This window comes from Varroa jacobsoni, unplaced genomic scaffold (assembly GCF_002532875.2).
Source record: "Varroa jacobsoni isolate VJ856 unplaced genomic scaffold, vjacob_1.0 scaffold_168, whole genome shotgun sequence".
Classification (NCBI taxonomy): domain Eukaryota; kingdom Metazoa; phylum Arthropoda; class Arachnida; order Mesostigmata; family Varroidae; genus Varroa; species Varroa jacobsoni.
Genome location: NW_019213070.1, coordinates 117,323 through 140,848, shown reverse-complemented (window position 1 = coordinate 140,848; position 23,526 = coordinate 117,323). Strand labels below are relative to the sequence as shown.

The following is a 23,526-nucleotide window of genomic DNA, read 5'->3' as shown; positions in this document are numbered from 1 at the left end:
GGTTGTGTTCATTTTATTATTGAGTTATCTACATGAGAAACTGTTAAAAGCAATCGAAAAAAATCGCCACACGTCCACGGTATTTGGCGTTAAAGATGCACCGTGCGCTTTGCCCCTTTGTTTCTCCTAATTATTTGAATTAACCACGTATCAAACTAGTTGCGGCTGAGCAAAATAGCTTTGACCGTCGAAATACGTCTACGAAACGATACGCAAAACGATAAAGTGTAAATTCGTCCTATTTCTTCCAACGGATGAGTGTAGAAGCCATGACGCAGTTGTGTATCCAACTAGCAACTAACAAAAACTTAATTATATAAATAAACAATAGGAGTACAGCCTATGCAAAGGTAGAAAGTTTGATGCGAATATCTGCTTGCCTACTGGAGTCAGCTATATAAGAGTGTCAGTTGTTCTCTCTTATTTTGTCAACGAATAAGTTGTATATACACGTACATATATATATATATGTATATATATATATATATATATATATACATATATATATATATATATATATATATATATATAAGTACAAATGGTAAGGCGCATCTACCTAAAAAATTGACTTTTTTCGAAACAGGATATAAAACACAGTGTTACGCTTGCATTGTAATAATGCTGCATCGTTCGGGAACAAATCTGATTCCGGCCACAGAATATTATTTTATATTGATCTACAATAAATAGCACATTGAAATTTATTTGTATAATAGTGCTGAGTTGTTAACGCGCAAAAACTAGTCCTTAAAACACTCGTTTTATGTATGATAAGCCTCATTTGAAAAAGTTCGAATCGCCCTGAGCTCCGTGTCCTTACGATGTCGTAAATACGTTAAGAGTAATAGGAACGCGATTACTTTGCTTTCGCTGCGTAGCCAACGAACAGAAAACATATAGAGCGCAACTTGTGGCTCGTTCAAGCCTATTAAATATCTCAAGAAAATCCTACTAAAGTGCATCCTAAATTTGTTTTATATAATGATGTACTAGATAAAGTGAGACGAAGGAACCTCAAAGGTTGCCTGAATGAGGTCAAATGAACAACATTCGGTTTTCATTGAGTTCCTATTGAAGTATCCATGAAGACAGCTCATAATGACCAACTACGATCTAGTCAACACTAATATAACTGTTTGATACGACGTACGTTACCGTATGTTTACGTGCGTTGGGTCTTAGCAGTATACACGGCCTTTTTGCATCGTGTTTTGATCGTTTGTAGTTATGTTTTGGTTGTTTCATACCGGCACCGGGTTCCTTAAGACCATTTCTTTTTTCATTCTGACTATTGCCTTCTTATACAGGTTGAAACTGTTACAGTATGGCGCAAGATCTGTATGTAATTCAGATATACATGCAGCAGCACATATGCTCGTATTTCTATTATAGACAAATATCGTTGTAATTTATTTGTTTACTTAAAATACGACATCAAATCCTAATTAACTCCGCCAGTGGCGTGTCTTGTGACTGAGTTCGAAATCACAATTGCCCATGTCTAGCTGAACAATGGGCCTCTAAGCTCACTGTGTCACAATGTGATCAACGAACAAATACTCAACTTCATAAATTTATGCGTCGTAGCTATAAAAATGACCAGTCATATTCTCTATTTAGTCCTCACGTCCTGGTTCGAAAACAGATAAGTGCGCATGAAATCATTTACAAGAAAGTATCCGAACCTATATTGCGCAGATCGTTGCTGTTCGGGTCTGAGCCTGTCGGAAGGTACAGGCCTAGTATCTGTGTCACAAGGTATGGTAGTACACCAAGGCAGCTATTTAGCATAGTATCCTTTCCCAGCACTGATTACAGAGTTAGCTGCATGACTGACGCGGCGCTCGCACGACTGCTCCTAGACAGAGTCTTTTCCTCTAGGTGAAAGCAGCAGACGTATGAAGCTTCCTATAATAATCATATATTGCAGGTTTAGCAAAAAAGAAAAGGTTTAAAAACATAGACGTGCACAGTGAATCCCATGCAGTAGCATCCCTTGAACGAATATTCTAAAACGGGGTGGGGCGAAACCTTTTCAGAGATTTGTTATTATGATAGAATATTTCATTGATCGGGCCACCCTACCCATTTCCGTATCTTTGCCGTGTCTATAGCTATGACAAAGCCAGAAAAATAAGAGTCTTAAAGCTGTTCTGTTTACCTCATCGATGAATGAGATGAAATGGAACACTTGAAAGATTGGCAAAAATATATCGTAAGACTCTTTGTCACAATGGTAGGGCTCAACAAACATCTTTGTACTTTAGGAACTTACTTGGCAGAGGTGGAGTGCTTGCAGAGTCACCGCTTTAGATTTGAAAAATAAAAAAAGGCCGAGACGTATGCTGGAATCGGTTGTAGCTTGATCTGTTTTCGTAACAACGACCCCTAAAACCTATGGTAAACAATTTAACCAATTGTAATTTTATATCACATCGAAGCATTCTGATTTAGCTCAGAACGTATTGCTTTTTTTCCTTTCGGGCATACTACAAATTAATAGTTAAAATAGTGGCTTTGTATTGGTACCACTCTGGAGTTAACTAAATTCTTTAAGAGGGCATAGGCTTGCTGTTTTTTCTTTGCAGAGGAGGAAATTAATAATGTGACGTATGCAGAACAATAGAACGATCCATAAACGCATGGGAGAAATACAGTACTTACTTTTTTATATTTTTGCATAGAATGACTTGATTTACCGGTACCGAAAGATGAAGTTCCGTCGCCCTTTCACTAATCGACTCGCACCCGTTCACGTACAACTAACTAGATACGTAGCTCTAAGGGCAAAACGTTGAAAGCCGTTCAGTTCCTAGCATATCGTTATACGTTAAATTTGAAACCTAGCTGGTCATATCTGCTCTAAGAGGTATGTGATAAAATTTCCAAGGAAAAATCACTTAGATAATTAAACGCGTGTCATCAGATGCTGTCAGCTTCAGTCAGCTGGACCTCACAAGATCACTGTACGAAAATCACCTGTGAAGTGATGCGACAAAATTCGACGTGTGCTCGTTATGGAAAACACTTTACCTCGACATATTTAGAGACGTTCGTCTAGCCTTACAATTGAGATAGTGATAATTTTTTACGTAGATAAACGTAAATCAGCTCCGAATTGACGCAGTCATAACTAGCTGGTGTTTTGAACTGTTATAAACTACGAATAGAATGAGCGGCTAGTTAAAGACGGTGGCGGTACTAAATATGATTTTCTAGATGATGACTGGGGTCGTTTTTGAGAACGGGACGATATTGCAAAAATTTCGAACTGATACTGAGTTAAGTTGTAGCAAGTACACATTTCCCAAAGACTACTCGCGTCGTTTTTACTAACGTAATGAAACACGTCACTGCTCCAAGGTGCCTAAATACGACTCCGGACCAGTTCTAGCAAATGACGTATTCCGTCATTTGCTAGAGATGGTTCATCGTCTCAAGGCAGATTAATGAACTAGTAACTCGAAAAAGCTGAAGGCATTGGGCGGGCCGTGATTCTTACTAATATAGCAATAAAATAAAATTAATCTGAAGTACTGTGCTTATATGATTTATAAGTTTACAGAAGTTAGCTTAATATTGCACGGTTTTGCCGTCGTCAGGCAATATTTTGAACGACAGGAAACAGACATAAGTCCGAATACGTTGCGAGCGACCCCCATATGCTTATCTGTTGTTGGACACCGCAAGGAGCTTTGTATGTGCTTTACTATAGCGATCGACTACTTGTGTAGTATTTTGGAGCCGTTACAAATACGCTTGTGACGCCTTAATGTACGATAATAGATATTTACCTTAGCCAATATAGTTTACGCGACTGAACCAAAAAATGGTAATTCTGCAACGTGACAAGCGTGAGAAATCATATACAGATATTATAGTTGGCATCTCAGTTGAGCGAAGCCGCTTTAAGAGACCATAAAATAAAGCAGTAGCTTTACTGCACAGATAACGCTGGATACCTGCTAGTGTTTATCCTGAGTATATTGATTTACCGTTTGATATGACACCGGTATGATAAAAACTGACGTATAGTAGTAGAACATACTCTAAAATCATGTAGAAATTTGGTTAAGAATGCAATATAAATCTATCTCATAATATTCTGCATGGGAATTTTAGGAAAAATTACAAAAATTAGATAGAATAGGAGTCAAAGTATCTCATTTTCTTCCCGGTTGTCTCTATCAGCTTTTCTGTATCGTTGCATACGGTATGTCGTACCTAAGGCCGTAGAGCGTTTCCTATGACCTTACACAAGGGAATCAGGATGATACATCGATCGATTTATGCTTGATATAAAGAATATAGGTAATCAAGGAAACATTAGTAGTGCTAGAACTACGTTGAAAGTTAAATTATTACGTACATTACTACCGCAGAAAATTTATATTGATGATAGTGTAGTGGGTAGTGTGCTCACGTAGTGAAGTTCACGGGCTCTTGGTAGTCGAGGTTCGAATCCGTACGTAAACGCGTTTTGCTGTGTGATGGAGCTAGATGTGTTGTGTAAAATGAAAAAACGTCGACAATTACGTTAGTATACTGTTGATATTCATACAAATACACGAGCTCTGAGATGACGGAATGCTGTGAAATTTATAGCGAAATCATCCTATCCGCAGAACAGACTTATGATGTTTACGTGATCAAAGTTTGTATTGGGAAGTTTTACATAATACATGTACGTTGCTAATTCATAACGGCCTATAATAAAAAAAAAAAAAAAAAAAAACGCTTCGACATAAGAAGCCGAACAAAGTGTAGGGAACTTCTACCATCTGTTAGATCTGCTGAGTTGCTTTGTTCGTTGTAGTGTTTGTCATACACATGTGTATAGGGCTAGTTAGCTCGTGTTTACTTACGGAATGCTCACAGTCAGCCACATCGTTTCTTAAAAATAGCGGTAAAAATTTCGAAAATACTAATGCTATGCATAGTATTAATACTTTCGAGAATATATTTCAACTATATAATTTGAAGATAACCGCTTTAGTTAATGAGAAATCGTTAAATGTCTGATCCGTATGGTTCTTCTTGTTCGTATTACAGAGAAAGCAATCGACGAGCTCGAAACGAGTTCAGTACGGTGTAAGCCTGAAGCGATCGGTAACCTCTGCAAGACGACCAAGTTTAACCGCGACGAGATAAAAAGGATTTATCAGGGATTCAAACAAGTAATTCATACACGTAAACGTACGGCACATACACCATATAAACACCTGTTCAGTCAAATAAAGACCTATTTTCAGTGGACAACGTTAAGATTAATACTGTTCACGCGAATGTTGTTAGGTTCGTTTCGTAGCTCGTAAATCATCTCCCAAATAATATATCGTGAAATTATGGGTTACTATTATGACCACCACATTTAAATGGTGATACGCGGTCTACGTTATTATTTTGCCATATATTTCGTAATCCTGTTACGTTGATTTACCGTAATATGCTCAACATTCTCAATCGACTAGAAAGAAAGTAGGTTTTTGGCGTATGGGCTCCTTCTATAGCGAAGTGTTCATCATAAAGTCGTATTGTTGGCGAACCTAATTAGCCCAATCAAAGGTGCTTCTATATTTAGAACTTGAAAATGTTCTACACAATACAAAAGCTTGTCTAAGGAAAGAAGTTGCCCTTGTCGCATATAAGTTTTTTTTCTCGCAGTACATCGAAGTTTCTACGAATAGCTCTCAAAGTTAACACATATTTCAGCTCCAGACTTTTAGAATTGTAGTCACTTAGTTTAGTCTAGGACACGGTTTTACTACTGGTGCGTCCCTGAGGGCATCTACTTTTTTCAAGTGTCCTAATAGGTTTTCTGAGAGAAGCCCTCTGATCTACGAAGAATTCGTTGAAATGACAGACATGATTCTACAAGCAACGGCCATGTAAAGGCCGTTGCTTGTAGAACTGTGGCTGGTCGTTGTGGGCTTAGGGTGCGCTATCACAGCGACAGAGAGTTTGCCGCTGGCGCTTTTTGATCCGTTTACCCACTTAGTTAACTTACAGTTAGTTAGTTAGTCCAGTGTCAACTATGTGCAATTATATGGAAATACATATCCTTTGATTGTAGAAACAAACTAGTACTCCTTCGACGCCGCTCACCATAACTACTATATCCTGCCACTTGGAAAACTGCTCCCTTTTTATTGACATCCTGTCATTAATGTGAATATTGAATCAAGTTATGTATTACGAGATTATCTTACAATATATGACTATCCGTATATCTGCTATCAGTATACGGTGAACCAGTGAAACCGTTTCCGGCCAGTCTCGCCTCTCGAGTTCAAGCAGCGAACAAAGAAATACGTTTCAGAACCAGGTAACTGGATTATATGTTAAGGCGATGACTGTCAAACAAGTGTTTAATATTTGCAAAAATAAATGTTTTTGTACCCGAAATAGCATGAGTAGCCTTTTAATGAGGCATGGTCCTTCCTACGTTTAATCAGCTAATAAAGATCCAAAACGGCCTGGGTTCGAGGACAAGACTGGGGCAAAATTCATAACAGGATATTTTCAACAATTGCCACCATTCCAATAATCAAGCGTCGTTCTACAGTATTCTGTTCCATACATATTAAACTGATTTAGCTGACTCTTTTATATTAAATTGTCGGGTTGTAACTTTTTCCCGCATTACATTACCACAGTCGACCGCCAACACACAATTTCTCGATGGTAACATCCCCCTATAATAAAAAAAAGTTGACACGTAGATTGTAACATTGTTTGAACTGAGTTCACTTGGCACATTGTTTTGACGTATTGAACTATATAGCAACTACAAATGAGAGGTCTTTCGATATCACCGCAGGGAAGACGGACCATAAGTGCTTCGGCAAGTTTTCTAATAGCGCTATTATATATGCGGATTGGATAAACTATATAGTTTTTACGATTAGTCATTCAAATCGTAGTCTCAAAAGGCTATGTCAAATATAGGCATGCTGTTTTCTTAAAATCTATTGTCTATCGTCACTAGCTTTGACTGCGTCCTGCCATCAATCCTTTTCATTGAGTCAGACAATACTAACTAACATTGAAAGAGAGCCGAGCGTGATGCAAATTACGACTGAAATTAAGTATGATTTATGTCAAACTTCTTTTGCTCAGGTAAAACTGTGCCGCCTGAAAAAAATGCATCTGTTACCGTTATTACACACTGAAACATCATCACCGCGGTAGATGTATGCTACTGTATCAGCGGCAACGCTGTCGTGATCTAAGAGCGTCCTGCGTTTGTTTCCCAATATGTTAGATCGTGTAAAAGTTATCCGAATTAATTTGGATCCAAAAAAAGGGGTGACCTAACGCTTGTACCGTTATTACGCTAAGATGAACCTCCTTTCGAATAAGTTGAAAAGGACAGTAAATGTACACATGCGTATAACGCATTAGCTTGTTAAATTACCATGACGAACTAAGTAGAATTTCGAAACTTACCGAAGCGGCAAGGACACAGGGTAAAAAAGTTTGCCTGCGCTAGACAGGACTAATTAAGCCACACTCATTTGTCAAGACAGATTACCTCAGGCTGCACAAAAACTGATCTGGTAGAACCTATACGACTGGGCAAAAAATCCTTTACATTCAAATGCTATCGAAAGACTGCTGTGTTATTGTAATTTAGTCATATCTTCTTTACAGTCGTGGAAAGCTTATATACTTTAAACTCGCCGTACTAGGACCGTTGTCGCATCGTTAAGAGCATCCTGCAGCCCAATCAATCAATGAAGTAGTTAAGTATCTTAGCGTTTAACATAGAACGAGGTTCGTTTAGAGTGATGGATTCAGTCTACCAATGTTCTGCTCATCGCCCTGTTTCTACATAGAACTACTATACTACTGTTGGCGGAAAGGTTTTCATGTACGCAAATGGTCGTACACTGTATACATCTTATATGTAGCTTTCTTTTTTTTACAAGAAAAGACACTGGCTGCCTTGCTAGCAGTTGTCGGTAAAATACAACGTATGGCATGGAATAAACTTTTTCTATTTGACAACACTGGATCGAATAAAAACAGCCTACTTGAGGAAAATTTAGGTTTAGGCATTTCGTATACAACCCCCGCTGATATTTCCTCGTATATTGGGTAAGTCAAAACGCGATTTGGGATATATGACCAGTCTACTAGGTCAAGGTGACAAATATACTAACATAGTTTCACTCGATATAGGAAATTAAAAGTTCCGAAAAATTCATTAGAAGACAGTCAGTACACGATTTTGACACGAATTTGAGGCTTTCACAAATCAGATTCATCAAAAAATCATGTATTTGTAAATTTACTTCAAGTAACGCGTCATGATAGTGAGTTAGGCCATCGCCTTATTGACGAGATTGGCATTAACATTTCAAGATTTTTTGGATTATTATGTGACTAACTAAGAAAATAATAATAAACGTTTGCTATATTGTGTTCCATTTTTGGTCTGAGAACGTCCCGCGTAATAGAACCAGCAAGGCTAAAATATACAAAGATTGAGAACCACACACAAATCCTTATCGTAGAAAAAATAGAATAATGTAATCTCGTGGTCAGACACGTTATCTGAAAACATTTTTTACTAAATATATATATGTATATATTTAATACTTTGAGTTGTTTCATATGAGCAGGCCTTTAGAATCACCTCTGTTTAGAGTATAGCAGCCATGGCCTGCTCCCAGTAGGAGTCCAATGGGAGTGGATTTTGCCGGACTTATTTGGGATTTCATTAACAGACCTACAAAAATGCATAGTGACCACACGACATCTATTAACTTGTTAATAATTCTTGACCTTCCCCGAATTTTTTTTTCTTGAACCTTTTATCTTTCCTGACCGTCAGTTTTTGGTGTCAATTTTTCTTGCCAACACTGAGATTTGCACCAGCGTAATACACTACTTGTCAATTATGGTTACGATACGACGGATTCAAAGGGATATACATTAGCCCTCCAGATCAGGTCGCCCCTTCTATCGAAGAACTCACACGAAACGAGCTGTTGTTAAACTGGAAGACTGAACAGTTAACACATACAAACAACGTATCTTAATTATGTATGACTCTTACTTACGCTTCGCTGAGTAAACGTCTGGTTGAAACGCCAATTACGTGCAGGTAGTCAACTATCTGACGTTGGTATGTGTCCAAGCGCACAATTTTGCTAATATCTAACTAAATTAGGATGTTAAATAGGCTGATTTATAATACTTTTATAGGAACATATGCAACTTGACGTTGCATGCATTCGTGCGCGTGCGCTTTTTTCGTCAACGATGGTAAACGATGTCACAAAACGTGCACTTAATTGATTCAGTCGCTCCAAACCTCTTTTGGCGCTGCTTGATCGTAACGTACAATTCTCCTTCTGTATATTTTATTTTCAGACCTGCCCCAGTGGTCTCGTAACAGAGGCAGTGTTCAAGGATATGTACTGTCAATTCTTCCCACTCGCCGATACCACCCTTTATGCGCACTATGTCTTCAGAGTACTTGACAAAGATAAAACAGGCACAATTAACTTTAAAGTAAGTATTACTCAGTTTACTAGCTATTCAACAAGGAACAAGTACTAGCGAAGGCAGATGCGTCGTATTGATGATCTGACCCTCAATTTCAACTCTACCACTTCTATCACTCTGACTCGAATCTTATCTAACTACACGAACAAATCATTTTAGAAACATCACTACCTTTTTTTCGTCACCATATATATATTCAAGCCTATATTAAATGGTCGAGTTTATTAAATACTCTGTAACTGTTCATCTTCTCAATAATAGTATCTAGAGAAAATTGAAAAAAGGCGAAAAGTTCAAAGGTTTTTTGAGCAATATTTAAGTGTACAATACAAGATGGCCCAATTAAAGTCATTCGTTATAGCTTGACTCAATGGCGGCCAGCGAATATCGGTTTTTCTGTTGGTACACAACCATTATATATAAAAGTCCTCATTCTATTTACTGTAGAGAACGAATCTCAGATAAAGCCATGTATCCAGCGTGTGTTTCATTCAGGAGATGTTACTTTACTCAAGATAGTGGACTGGTTGGCCGTTCAATACTGACAGCTATAATCATATTAATACCCGTACTATTGTCGCAACGGTCTTACGTGCATTTCCTTAAGTAAGGTGTTGTTATCTGAAAAGTTTCATCAAATCCTCCAATCGGTGTCGCTTTTCTTCATAAGCACCAATGCAGTAGGTCCTAAAAATCCAGATTTATATATCTACGTCAAGGCCCAGTTTGTCTGCGGTTTAATGATTTATTATAACACTCCTTGAAGACAATTTACCCAATGTCTAGCGCGTTCGCGTAGACGTACGTACGTACGTACGTACGTACGACACAAAGTCAATGGCCAGGGTTATTCGCTGGGTTTTATTAAGAATAGAGCCGACTACTTGGGAGATATGAACAACAAGGCTGACGTTAAAAAAGTCCAGTTTGTATAGGTGGCCTCTGTTGATATATCAGTGTTTAGCGCAGGCGAAATGTGAATCTTAACAGCCTAATTTATGAACTACGCTCTGATAGATCTATCTCTCATACACGGACAAACTTATACAAACAAATAAACACTAATTAATATCAAAAACGCATTTACGTATGTCGTTATATTGTGTGGTACGTCTAGAGTTTATGACACCAATGGGCTAAAGTTTGGAAGACAAATGAGGTTGCGGGAAGCCAACAAAGGTCAAGGTCTGGTGATAAACTTCCTCTTACCTGAACTTTTACCTGTAGGCTTTAAATGTATAATTTTGAATAATGCCGAACCGAACGAATGTATTCCTACCAAATTATGCACTTCAGATCAACCCGTTAGGTATATCATTCTATTTATTCGCTGGTAGTGACTCACTATTGATTTTCCATCGTTCTGCACAGGATTTTGTACAAGGCCTCTCTATATTGTCGCGAGGCTCCCCAACAGAAAAGCTGGAGTGGGTATTTAATCTATACGATTTAAATCGCGACGGCTGTATCACAGCTGAGGAAATGCTCGAGATCGTTAACTCGGTTTACTCATTACTCGGACATTGTGCTCAACCCTGCGTCGATGAGGTAAGCGGCTGATGGCCACATCTGTCTTTTTACTATTAGATCTACCCTTTCCCTATTTGTTTATAGTTTTATCGAACGATTCCGAAAAAGGCTCATTTGGCCGATAACCTTTGAGTAGTACTAGTCGAAAGTTAACATTTTCCATACCAGAACAGTACACAATAGCAGCTGAAGGGTATCTAAAAATAAAACTAGAAAACCCTGAACTAACGAGTAAAGTAACACAAATCGATATATCCAATGTTAATACTTGTGTAGTTGTCATGTACCGAGCGCAATAGACTATCTGCTCAACGTTTATACATTGCCCTAGCAAAAATTGTAAGATATAGTAAACAGAAATTGTGCGTGAACATTATTGAGCTGTGCTCAACCATTTGGTTATGTTCGCATTAATAATTTCATCAAGCGAACGTGTTCTATCAACTCGGTGATCATTTTTATACCGCGTTACCAGTGCCATGATTTTTTATCAAAAAACGTTTGTACCAAAGCGAGTTCACTATGGGTTTGGTGGCTAGTCCCATCTGTTGGCTATACAATATACTGCACTCTCTCCTAGCGCATTGTGGACGTTATCCGACCTGAAATAAACTTAGGAAAATCAATTTACAAACATATTCATGCCAACTTACAAATACGCAACAGTTCTCACGCAAAACGTTATTTTTGCTTTAGCGGCACTTTCTATGTAACGTACGAGTAGGTGTGTGCAGACGGGGCATGAACTTTTCCTTTTCAACTCAATTCAGGACATTCATCAACAGCAGACGTCGGGCAAGTTCAGAGACGCAATAATGATGCCATAAAGATTTTTCTCACCTGTCGAATTCAAACCAAAGAAATCTTAGCAAAAAAAAAATAAATAACTAAAGAATGAGTTGAGAATACCCCGTGCTATTCTGACTAGTTCTACATAAGATTACCTAGAAAATGATCGGTGCAGTTCTACGCTACGTTGTGCGTAATTTTAAGAAATAGGTACATATATAACGTACGTCTGAGATACGAGCATCTTTCGTTGTAGTTCAAGTATCCACTGTCTATTTTTACACACCCTTAATCTTTGGTAGTTGACGGTCTTCCGTTCAAAGAACAATAATAAAATAGAAATAACCAAGTCAAGGCAAAACTATTTATGCTGGAATCAATGCAGCTTACGTACTAAATATTATTGACTTTTTTTTTTCTAGAAGTTAAATGAAGTTCAGCATGAATCGCTCAGTATTATTGAGTTACATGAAAACGACCGATCTATCTGGTATTGCGAACATCAGCATGCATTTCGATGAAAATTCTGTTGCTATAAAGAATAATAGTCGACCAGAAATGTAGGTTGCGCTACGCTGGATGCAGGATAAAATGTCTGAATACTTCATGCGATAAGTTAACTAAGCTCTGACTTTCTCCACTAGGCCAAGTACGACGTAGTTTGCGAATTATGAACGCGACTTTTACCGAACACAGCTTGTAAAGCCTCATTTCAGACGAAACACACAATACATGAAGAAACATTTCTCTGTCAAAATGCAAAAACACACACTTTCAATTTTACCTTAGTTTTGCCCATTTTCCATATTGGGCAATATGATTCGAATAGGGCTATTGTTTACTGAGAAGAACTCATCGCAGCTTCCCGCTCCGTGCCAAGGAGTAGAACACCGAATCAATTCCTTCAGCTCAGCTCGTTTCACAGGTGATTACTTGAAGATGGACAAGAAAATATCTGATCGGAAATTAAAAAAATTAATAAGGTCCGCACGGGTTAGAGGAGTGCTTTTTTTTTTTTCGCTACTCATGCGAGGACAACATATTAAAAAAAAATGTGTCACGTCCAGCATCGCGTCAGATGGCAAGCTTGAGAATAATACCCTGCGATGACAAAGTTCTAGGTTAACGGAAGTTCAAAGAAATTCGGCATTCCAGAAGCCAACCAAGTAGAACCAACCAAGGATCACTTTTCATTAGTATGCTCAGGTAACGGACAGCGGTCATAGATGAAACACGTGCACTTATATACTTTATTGAAACTAACCGTGTTCAACACATTGTACTTGGCATAATTTACCAAGTCGGGAAACATTGCTGGCCCAATTTGCCAGATTTGAAAAGCGATAGGCCAATATAACAGCAGTTTGGCACACACCGTAGGGGATATGAAATTTCTCATTTTACCGATGATGCAGAGGAACATTTTACTCGTTTGTTGCTAGCCGTGACGCTAGGGCACTCGACTCTTTGTTGACTAGATTGGAAAGCGAACTAGAGGTACCGTTATTCTTTGTTAACATATCGCTCTGGGTTGCAACAATTTTGGCTTTTCAGATATCAGCCAAGAAACACGTTAGTCGAGTATTTCTCAAGTTGGACTTTAATCGTGATGGCGTCGTAACGAGTGATGAGTTCGTACACGCTTGCCTTAAGGTAAGCCAATCGAGCCAAGGTAAACTTGCCTAGCAAGTCAAATTACCTCTGCCACATCTCATACCATAGCACTCAACAAACGAAGTAAAAATTCACAAATCTAATTAATCAGATTGTGTGTAGTTTACCTTTATGATTGCTTATAGGTTCAAGTTGACGTTTAGGCCTGGGCCAAGCTTAAAACAAAAATAGTGGACTCTGCTTTTGAAGAACCAAGTTTGTATAGCTTCGTTTTGTTATTCTGATGTTGTCTAGAATAGCTCAATAACCTGGACTCCAGCAGATATCAACGAATAACAATTAATAGTACTAATTGAATTGATACTATTACGGGATGAAGGTCTGAACATGTTTTTAGTTCAGACGTACGATCGAAACAGCTAAACGGCTCCCCATATTTTTTTACATCATAGAAACGTTCAACCTATGCTCGATAAGTGTTTGCGCAATTGAAACAAATCTGTGTTTAAGATATATAGCTTATGATAACGCAGAATATCCTTTCGAGATGAGTTTCGCTCCAAGCCTGTTCCGAATTCTTATTGCCATCACGTTTATTTGACACTTTTTTTATTGAATGTTTTAATGATTTTACTTACCTAGCTTATATGAAAATGTTCTGGAATCGGCTGATTGGCCGTTTCTTAACGTGCTGAGATAAACATGTTTTTGTTTTCAAGTAGATGTGTTCCGTTATTTTGCCCCTCATTCGCACCGAACCTGATCTGTCATGGGTTTCGCCAACGTTAAACGTTTTCTCGGTGAGAGGCTTTCGAAGAGACACGAAGCGCTCTCTCCTGGTACGCAAAATTGAAATCGGTCGCCACCGTCTTGCCTTATTCTCACAAATATCAATGATAGTACTGCACGTTTTACTGGCCTATGGTGCTACTACATCACAGTGGTCAATCCTACTGAAACCCTTTCTTTTGTGCATTTCAGCTTTGCAAAAGAGTAGTTATTTATTGAAACTAGTATTAAAGTAAGACGATTAAAAGTCGAGCGGTCAAGTACAACACTCGTACAGAAACACCGTAAAGTTGCTAGGAGTTATTACTGACCTAAACTAATCTAAGAAATATACTATGTATGGTCGAAAAAATAATGCGCCTCTTTTTGTGGCGCCTTTTGTCAATTGCGCCTGTGTATTTTTCAGGATCCAGACATCGTGCGTTCGCTAGGAGTTCTCGATACTGTCCTAGAATGATCTGTCACGAAATTGTGACCATAATCACAGTGTTCATTTGCTAACTTCGACGACAAAAATAGCTGAGAAGAAGCAAGGCAGATGATCGATCCTCAGCAGAAAAAAAAAACAAAAAAATCATCAAAATAAACCCGCATGATGACGCAGCGAAATGAAGGCCCATTAATGAAATAGAAGTACTCCTAAGGCAGCCAATCAGTCGAGTGATCAGAAACGAAAATGAACAGATAAAAATTAACTCAATCACTGACGTGGCGTCCATGATTGATGAGGAGATCGCAAGCTTTGCCTTTGAGATGCAGGACAATAATTGTCTAATAATAACTGATGACGAATCCTGTCTGCATATATGGTGTCAGTCAGCTGTGCCGAAATAAAATACATATATATATCTATATAGGCTACAAACAGCTTCATTGCCTCAACGAGTCATTTATATACGACATTGTTATACTGATTAAGCTAAATTATCGACGTCCTATTCGATTGGTTTAATTGCCAATCCTGCTAACGGTAATATACGCTAATATAATGCACGTTGTAGGAAAGCAGTAGAACGAAATGCTTCTCGTCGTATTCTGATGGTGAGATAGATAGAAAATAGGGAAATTTCTATGTGGTAGGGTTTAAACAAAAAGAAAACTTATCGCATAACCAAGCTGCTTGAAACAGCGTAGAAAATCCGAGGGACGGTTGTGATGTGCCGCAAAAAGCAATGATAAAAATACCACACATACAGGATATAATCCACGTTCGTTAACAGTAATTAAAGGCGAAAGCCGGTACTCGATCAAAGCGGTCGAAGTAACTTACTGAACTATTTTAATCGTACACATCCGGCCCCCGGCGGGCAATTAAATTTTATGCTTAGAACACCATGCACTTTTTTATGTCATATAACAATCCTTTATTTTATCGTATCTCTCCAGTTCAAACCCAAAGAGCGCTTTTCCTAGCTCAATTACACTTCCGACAATATATACACACCTCTGATCGGTAGAAAGCTTCAGAGTGTCCCTTTACCATTAGCCTATATACATAGAAGCTACACTAAGGCATAACAATTTCTACGCAGGATTTGTGATAACTGACCAACACAATGCACGAATTTATAAATATTTCTTATACATATTATACATTTTTTTATAAAATGAGAGCATGCACATTGAATTGTCGCCCGAACTGCATTATTTAGGTACAAGAACGCGAACGGAACGTAGGGTTTACCCACGCGCACGTCCACATACTCTATCATGATGTACGAAAAGAACTATTATTACTAGCACCGATCACTTTCTGACCGTCGTCTGCTGTAGAACAGAAATAGGTCGCTACACTGCAGATAGGGAAAGACCTACTATGCCTATAATAAAGCACCCATCAGCTATTAAAGTACAATAAAATTCTCCAGGTGAGGGTTTACGTCGATATCAATCAATGCAGGTAAAATGAAGACGAATAGTACTACTACTATATATATGCAATAAGACGTTTGTACGCTGATTGATGGCCGGCCCGCTGTCACCTTGTATGATGAGTTTCTATGTTCCCACAATTACTAATTATTCGTCATTTAGGGCCAATGTGGTCCTGAAGGAATGAACGAAACCCTAGTTTACAGCTAGTCAAACTGTAAGAGCTCCTGTTTAATTAGTTGTATTATCTTATTAAAAGCACCAACTTTTAACTAAACGATTGGTATGATCGATTTGATAACTACAATTGGTAACTAGTGGTTTATCTTCTGTTTCTGTTTACTACTAGTCGAATAGGAAAAATAAGCATTTTTAGCACCTCTCGTGACGCTTTTCAATAGCATTAACGGCATCCGTTCCTTTTTCCCATACTTTCGGAGCAAAGTAGTTAGTACTACACCTTCAGAAGCAGGCTTTTTTGAATAAAAGTAAGCAAGTTACTTGCTTGCCCATGGCGAACCTGATGATATCAAAAAGCCGAAAAAACGAATGGACCAATGAACAATGATAACGTAGTTTCTAACGAAAGACAAAAACTCCAACAAGTTAGCTTTTGCCTGTGTCTTTGTTCAGTTTTGTGCCTTTCAAATTTTTCGGCACAACGAATAGTCGATATATAAATGAAAAGAAGACGATGCTGGGATCACGATTGACACAAAAAAAAACTAGATACTTCACCCGAAGTTCTCTCCTATGGAAATAGTAAAGTTTAAGCCACATACGTAATGCACTATGAAGAAAGTTTTGCTGACCAGATCTGGATCATATATAATGTCTCTAGACGAAAACATCGTACGCTTCATAGGCAAGAAATACAACGAAACAGTCTTTTTTTTTTATGGCTCGATGCGGTGAATGAATCCTACGATTCATTAACCATTCTTGTTTGGCTGTTCAGAGGATCAGAAATGACTTTGTCTTTCCTTTCAAACATGAATCACCTCAACTTAATAAAATTCAATTGTTTTTCAGACAACTAATAGTTGCGTTCTCATTAATTTAAAATGTTTATATTTAAGTATCTTTGCTAGAAAAGGCGGTGCTTTAATGAGCAGTTGTTCATTGCACACAGACCATCGAAGAATCATTATCTTTTTTTTTTTTTAATTAAATTAAAAATTATCGGTATATTGTAAAGCATGGGCGCTTTTGTTGGTGGTAGATTCATATTCTCGATGGTAAATGAAATCCTTTTAAAAAGATTGACAAAATTGATATAGATGCTTAAAGTTATATTAAAAGCAAATTAAACATTATTTTATAGACTGGTATGAAAACTGCCTTTGATTCTCATGCATAGAACAAATGGTATCTACGGATTCTCCAGGTGAAAGTTTGTTTGCCGAAGTTAAAAACCTACTTGTTATTCCTTGAAATGTCTACCTTCAGGAAGTGTAACTTCAGCTAACTTTTAAGTTGTCTAACTTAATTAAATCTTGCAGTTCGGGGGAAAGGGCCCAGGTTACCGGATCAGTCTTCTGTTTGCATAATTCAACTATATCAAGTTCTTCCTTAGGTAGTATTCAGCCGAACGAGGTTATGGTATTACCAAGGTTAGCTCTAATTGGTGCAGATAAAATAGAAAATCTACATCAATTTCATTCGGTAAGGAAACATAATCAACATGCGTCGTATTCGTAGATGCCATAGATTATTAAGAACGTGTTAAATCGATATGAGCCCCTTCACAAAGCAGCCACACGACAAACTGACTACCTTCTGGTAGAATGTCTAAGAACGACACTGGATATAAAACTCGGAACATAAAGGTAGTTTCTACCTGTAGACTTTATGACGCGTTGTCTGCCAGATGCAGCAGAGACAGTTTTACAATATATTTCCGATTTCTATCAACACTTACTAACGAGTATAATCAATTAATTTACGTCAAATGTTGAAAACCATAGAAAATTATTTACCTAGTCGATCCTAAATCAAGAACAAACACTGCATAGCTTTCGGGCTCTGGAATCTTTTAGGCACTACTGCAGGGAGGGATATTAAATAGCGCTTCTAAGAAAAAGCAAGTCTAGGAGCTTAGCTCACGACAGGCAGGGTCAAACGAGGACTGAGTCAGCCGGTTAAGGCAAAGAAAAACAATTGTGAATCGGGCCAACAAAAACTCTTTCAGATCTTTGGTGATTAGAAGTCCTCTGTTTGGTTGAGCGTATGACAGACTGATACTGTTCACAGAAGTAGCTCTCTTGAATACTTGAAAGACACGCGATTTCAGCAAGAGCTGGTAAAAAATTTAGCTGTTTTTTGATCGTAGCTTTTCGCTGAATATTTTCGTTCATCTTTTTTTTTTTTTTTTCACAAATGACGGCAATTTAGACTTTTAAGTAATACCTGTTATAACTGGTCACCCTTCTGTGGATTTTTTTTCTAAATTTTGTTTTAAAATTTAAAAAGTGTTTAAAATACGTTTTAATACATAGCAGCGGAGTAAAATATCCGAATTGTGTCGAGATTAGTAAACAAGAACTTCCGATTTCATGTAGAAAACACTTCCACTCGTATTATTTGACTATTTTATATTTTTCTACATTTTTAATGATTTCTAGAGTAAGATATATACTATATCGAATTAGACTAACTCTAAGGGAGTGCGACAGAATTACAATAAAAAATATCAAAATTTTGGGGTTGGGTCACCTTTTAAGCACCCTGATCGCGATTAATTTCGGATATTTTCAAATAAAAAAAATCTTTTAAAAAAAATCAAAAGTGATCAATGGAATGTTGTTATATAATGATGATTCTATTGGTGTCCCAAAAACAGCCCTTTTTAGAGATTATACTTGAAAAATGTTTGCTCTTCAATATTGCAACGATTATTTACGGTTAAAGCAATACCTGCATTAAACAGAAATACGCACTGGAAATCAATTTTTTTTTCGCCATCCCACCTTGCGTATTACTCCACGTGTTTAAACAACGTTACATATTTATACAAACAAATAAACATTAGATAAAAAACAGACATTTTAAATAGGTTACTGTTAACCGGATGCATCACGAACCGTCTAGCGGCAACCATTGCGTGCGCTGGCAAAAATAGATGTATATAATTTGTATTTGTTGTTTAGTTTTCAGTTAGTCATGCTAAAATATACTAACCGGCAAATAAAGTTTGCTTTGAAAACGCTGTTTTCGGGATCGGCGTCTCATACGAATACGTCTATGAGTCTTCTCTGAAGCGGCTCATTATAGCCAGGTATTATGGCCATTTGAGAAACGTTGCGTTAAGCGAGCTAGTGGCAGCAGTTCTGAGAAACAAGTCATAGCGTAGTAATACAAACTATATCGCTTGACGCCACTTCTGTGAAGGTCATATCTATGACATGAACCGTTCTTCACAAAGGCATAAAGTAAGACTTATTTTCTCATATGTAATAAAATTTTGTCTGGATCCAGTATACTATGAGCATTCAAAAAACAAGCCAGCCCGTAATTTAAACTTACGTAAATGTTTATTTCATTCTTTTCGTACATATTGCATTTTGTAACGGCTTCATAGCTTCTACTAAATCATCTATGCTGTGTGTCCATCCGGTGGAAAATGCTTAGAAGCCACGTATCTACATTATAGTCACATTCAAGGTATATAGACGAGTTAAGATCCTGCTGAAATGTTCGCATGATATTAGCTCGCTTGAAAAGTAGGTCGCGAATAGGAAATTAAACTTTCCCGACGCTAACTCTACGAAAACAGAGTCCGTACCTACTTTTATGTTAGTAAGCATTGGAATAGGAGACGAAGTTCGCTGTAGGTGTGAAAATAACGACTCCGGACCGCTGTAACGTGGCCGTCAGTCGAAATCGGAGAGCCGTCTGTCGAATCTCCGAGTCGTCGACATTTTCACCAGGCATCTTCGTACAAACCCATATAGATTATTATCACGTAGGACGATGGTCGAGTACACGTTCCACCCTATCGGTATAAAGATTACCCAAAATTAGATTACGGTACAGGAGCTGCAGGCAAGACAGCTAATGTCCCTGTGACGGGTGCTGAATGGATGTTAGCGACGGGAGCGTTCGTGCTTTTAACTCCCAACTTATACGTCATCACTTCGGCACGATATCCGGTCTCGTCGGCGGTGTAAATTACGCTACGTTCACGGCCATCGGGCAACTTGAATGAATACGACCCAGACACGCGAGCTCGCAGGTCTGAACCAGTTTGGGCATTTTGAGGGCCGCCCGCAGAACTAACAAGTGAAGAGCCGACTTGGTGCGAGGCATTTCCATGTCGGATGGTCGTTAGTATGAAAATGGCCACCAGGACGCCAGGGTGCTGTAGAAAACCAAAAGCAATGAAAATAGATTGTGAACAAAGATACAATCTTGAAAATTTACACTTTTACCACAGTGTCATCCCGCACATTAAACGCAGCGATGGTTCCTTTGAAACAAATGACCGCTTTTGTGCAAAGTCAATCTAGGCCAGTTTAGATATTAGATGGATTAGGTTAGTTAAATCTATGTCAAAGTTGAAAAGTAGTGGTAGCTATTGACGGAAAACTTGATTTAGTAAGGCCAGTTGGCCTGATCATAGTCCCGCCTTACTGTGGTAATAAAGAGGTTTAGGTCCGAATTATGTTTAGCTAGGTTGGCTGCAAAGGATTAAAACAGCACATAAATATACAATTTATTTGAGAAAAAAACCAACAGCAAGGCTTTATCTTTACAAATGGTGGTCGGAGTCTACCGTAGTGTAGCTTTACATCCATGTGGTGATCTGGTAATTTCTCCTAACTAGCACGTAATCAGCCTATTAACTTCACTAATTAGCACATGTGGATATATCCGCCTATTAGCTAAGCTCATTGTTCTACTCCCAAGTCGGTCTATTTTCAAACAGTGATCTGCCTGATCAGATCAGTCCAGGATAGGAACTTGAATGTGCTGTTATTTCTCACAAAGATTTTAACCGACAGACTGAACGTCTGCTTCTGTTCAATCCTGGACCTTTTTTCCGATTTCCAAGGAAAAATTTGTACTGCTTTTACATCCTGGCAGGTTTACATGCATGTACACACTTAAGGCTAGATCTCACCATGTTGATGTCTGCCGGCAGCACTATAACTTATCGTGTGTAAACGACAGTTTTATAGAAAAAGAAGTGATCATCGTCGTGAAGATTCGCTCGACACGCAGAAAGACCGATTATCTTCGCTCTCTCTCATCTGTGTATTGCCGAAACCTTTTATTGTTCCCGTTCTTCTCTCCTATAACAGCCACTACTACTACTACACCATGGTAAATGCTTGTTTCTACAATCAGCAGTCGTGGTTGAGTAAACAGATGACATGGCCACACATCTATTTTTACGTATAATAGCCATTGCAACATTTTGTAAAACCAATTGTGGAATTAGAAAAAAAGCTATCAGGTGTAGCTGTCCATTAAGGGTCGCAGCTGCTGCTGGCCGTCGTCACCTTCCATCTTTTCTTCCGGAACTTGGCCGTATGCGACGATGATAGCTGGTAACAGCAAAAAAAGTGTGGCGTCTGTAAAGCCGTCAACCACAGAAACTTGTAAGAAAATTTGTCTCTATTATAATGCGCGTTCAATTTTTATGCAGACACACGACAGCAGAACAGGAAACCTTTCGAGGAAACGCCGCAACTTAATAGAGAAATACAATTACTTGTCTGCTTTCAAATAAATACCTTAGCTTATACGTTTAGATTAAAGGGACATTTTGTTTGTTTTCAAGTTCGTATCGTTAGTCCCGATAACAGTCAGTGCGACTTCGGTTATTCCTGAGATCTCACTTGATAAGATAGCAGTAGACAAGAGGATACAACGACGTTTACGAAGAATTCAACTCGTGCAAATGGAAATTGATAGGATGTAATGTTCGGATGCTGTTTTTAGTAAGGAATGAAAGGAACATAGCTCACAAGATCTCCAAATTGGTTACGAGTTTCGTTGACTAGCGGACATCAATGCGCAGCGGTAAATTGAACGTGTGCAAAAACAAGATAATAAATAGCGATCCCTCAATGGAAGATGGACCGCGATGAGCTGTGTAAACTTCAGCCATTGACCAAGCTACCGAATTGGTCATAAAAACAAACAGAAGGGCTATGTTCTCGCTAACTAATGCAATGCAATGCAATTTAATGGCTTGACCATTTTCTCTGACGCTCCCTAGAAATGGGCCTAGCATCATTGAATACTTTGTGCTATATTTTAAAAAAGGCGTACACGAGGTAGGTACGAGTGCCGCACAATCTACCTAAATGAAGCGAGTCATTCGAAGAACCGGCCAATAATCGCGTCCTTAGCAACGACTGTACGACTTTTTTCTTACATCTTTACATTACAAAGCTTACATTATTACTCAGTAATTATAATGCATTTACTGGCGGTCGACCATACGAAAAGTATGCTCGACTCGGTTAGCCATATTAATGTGCTTCTATGCAGACCTAGGTATATGGCGGCTCCAAGAATACTCGATGTCTTGTTAAATGGTTACGTTACTGTTTTATAGTTTAATAGAAATTCGTCATACGAGACGTGGGTGAAGTAGACGTTTCATTTAAACGTCATCTCCGATTGGGAAGGTGGTAAATATCTCGGAAAACGCAAGATGCCGGCAGGGTAATGCTTTTCTCTGACAAAAATATTATTAATTCGCAGTAATAGAAAATTTCTGGCTAACTAAGTGTAAGTAAGCATCGTTTAACCCTAACTAATTGTCTTCACATTATGACGATCATTGGCAGAAGATCATGCCGCGCGAATTAAATAATTTTTCCCTGTCATCGTACAGCCATTTCAATCAGAACTTTTTTTTTCTTCAAATTCTAACATGATATTAGCTATTAAGTGTCTGTCGTTCTTGGTTATGATTAAAATCATCTTGAATTGATATTTTCTGGTTGAGGCATCATTACGGCGGGTTATAATGCAAATGAAGAAAAAGTACCAGTGGAAATATCGATGCACGGCGGCGACAATTTTCTCAAAGGTTGAAAAATGATAGTTACAATAGTACAACGTAGGGGATCACGTTGAAAAAGTTGTTGACAGAAACACGAATATGTATTAAGTCTGATACTGAGGAAATACCTTGACGCTTTAAAAACGGTAGATGTGTTTTTTTTTTTAGGTGATGCGTTGATACTAAGAAATAATACAACAACTTCGATAAAGCCATTGATTAATACAGATGGACAATTTCTGCACTGATCGACCGTTCGGTGACGACGTCAACGAAAAAAAACTATAACCCTCGCTGAATACGAAAAGGGTAGCCATTTAGTTTCCGTTTACTTGTCGTCGATAGAATGGAATCGCAGACGCTTGAATTACTTTACTATGCTCCCTTTCGGAACA

The 23,526-nt window shown here is 38.2% G+C and overlaps 1 protein-coding gene and 1 long non-coding RNA gene across 18 annotated transcripts in view; one reads left to right on the top strand and one right to left on the bottom strand.

Annotated features, from left to right (window-relative positions):
• The window catches only part of LOC111271024 (Kv channel-interacting protein 4), a 42,368-nt gene extending 25,218 nt beyond the window's left edge, over positions 1-17,150 (top strand). For 10 of the 16 annotated variants that reach the window (XM_022851548.2, XM_022851582.2, XM_022851557.2 and 7 more), the window contains 6 exons: positions 5,053-5,177; positions 9,382-9,522; positions 10,888-11,064; positions 13,390-13,488; positions 14,172-14,288; positions 14,645-17,150. In XM_022851548.2, the coding sequence (XP_022707283.1) occupies positions 5,053-5,177; positions 9,382-9,522; positions 10,888-11,064; positions 13,390-13,488; positions 14,172-14,288; positions 14,645-14,695 (710 nt within the window). In that variant the 3' untranslated portion in view covers positions 14,696-17,150. Of the gene's footprint in view, positions 1-5,052; positions 5,197-9,381; positions 9,523-10,887; positions 11,065-13,389; positions 13,508-13,611; positions 13,705-14,171; positions 14,289-14,644 lie in introns of those variants that run through there. The other 6 variants (XR_002686621.2, XR_015315154.1, XM_086972774.1 and 3 more) reach the window with 6 other exon arrangements.
• Positions 630-9,210, bottom strand: LOC111271093 (uncharacterized). 2 transcript variants are annotated; one of them, XR_002686658.1, is made up of 5 exons: positions 9,065-9,210; positions 4,370-4,496; positions 2,665-2,979; positions 2,276-2,395; positions 630-1,908 (listed from the first exon to the last, which is right to left on the bottom strand). It is a non-coding gene; the product is annotated as an uncharacterized LOC111271093 (long non-coding RNA). The 2 variants fall into 2 exon arrangements; XR_002686656.2 differs by having other exon boundaries at positions 9,069-9,210.
• Positions 17,151-23,526: the final 6,376 nt, after the last annotated feature.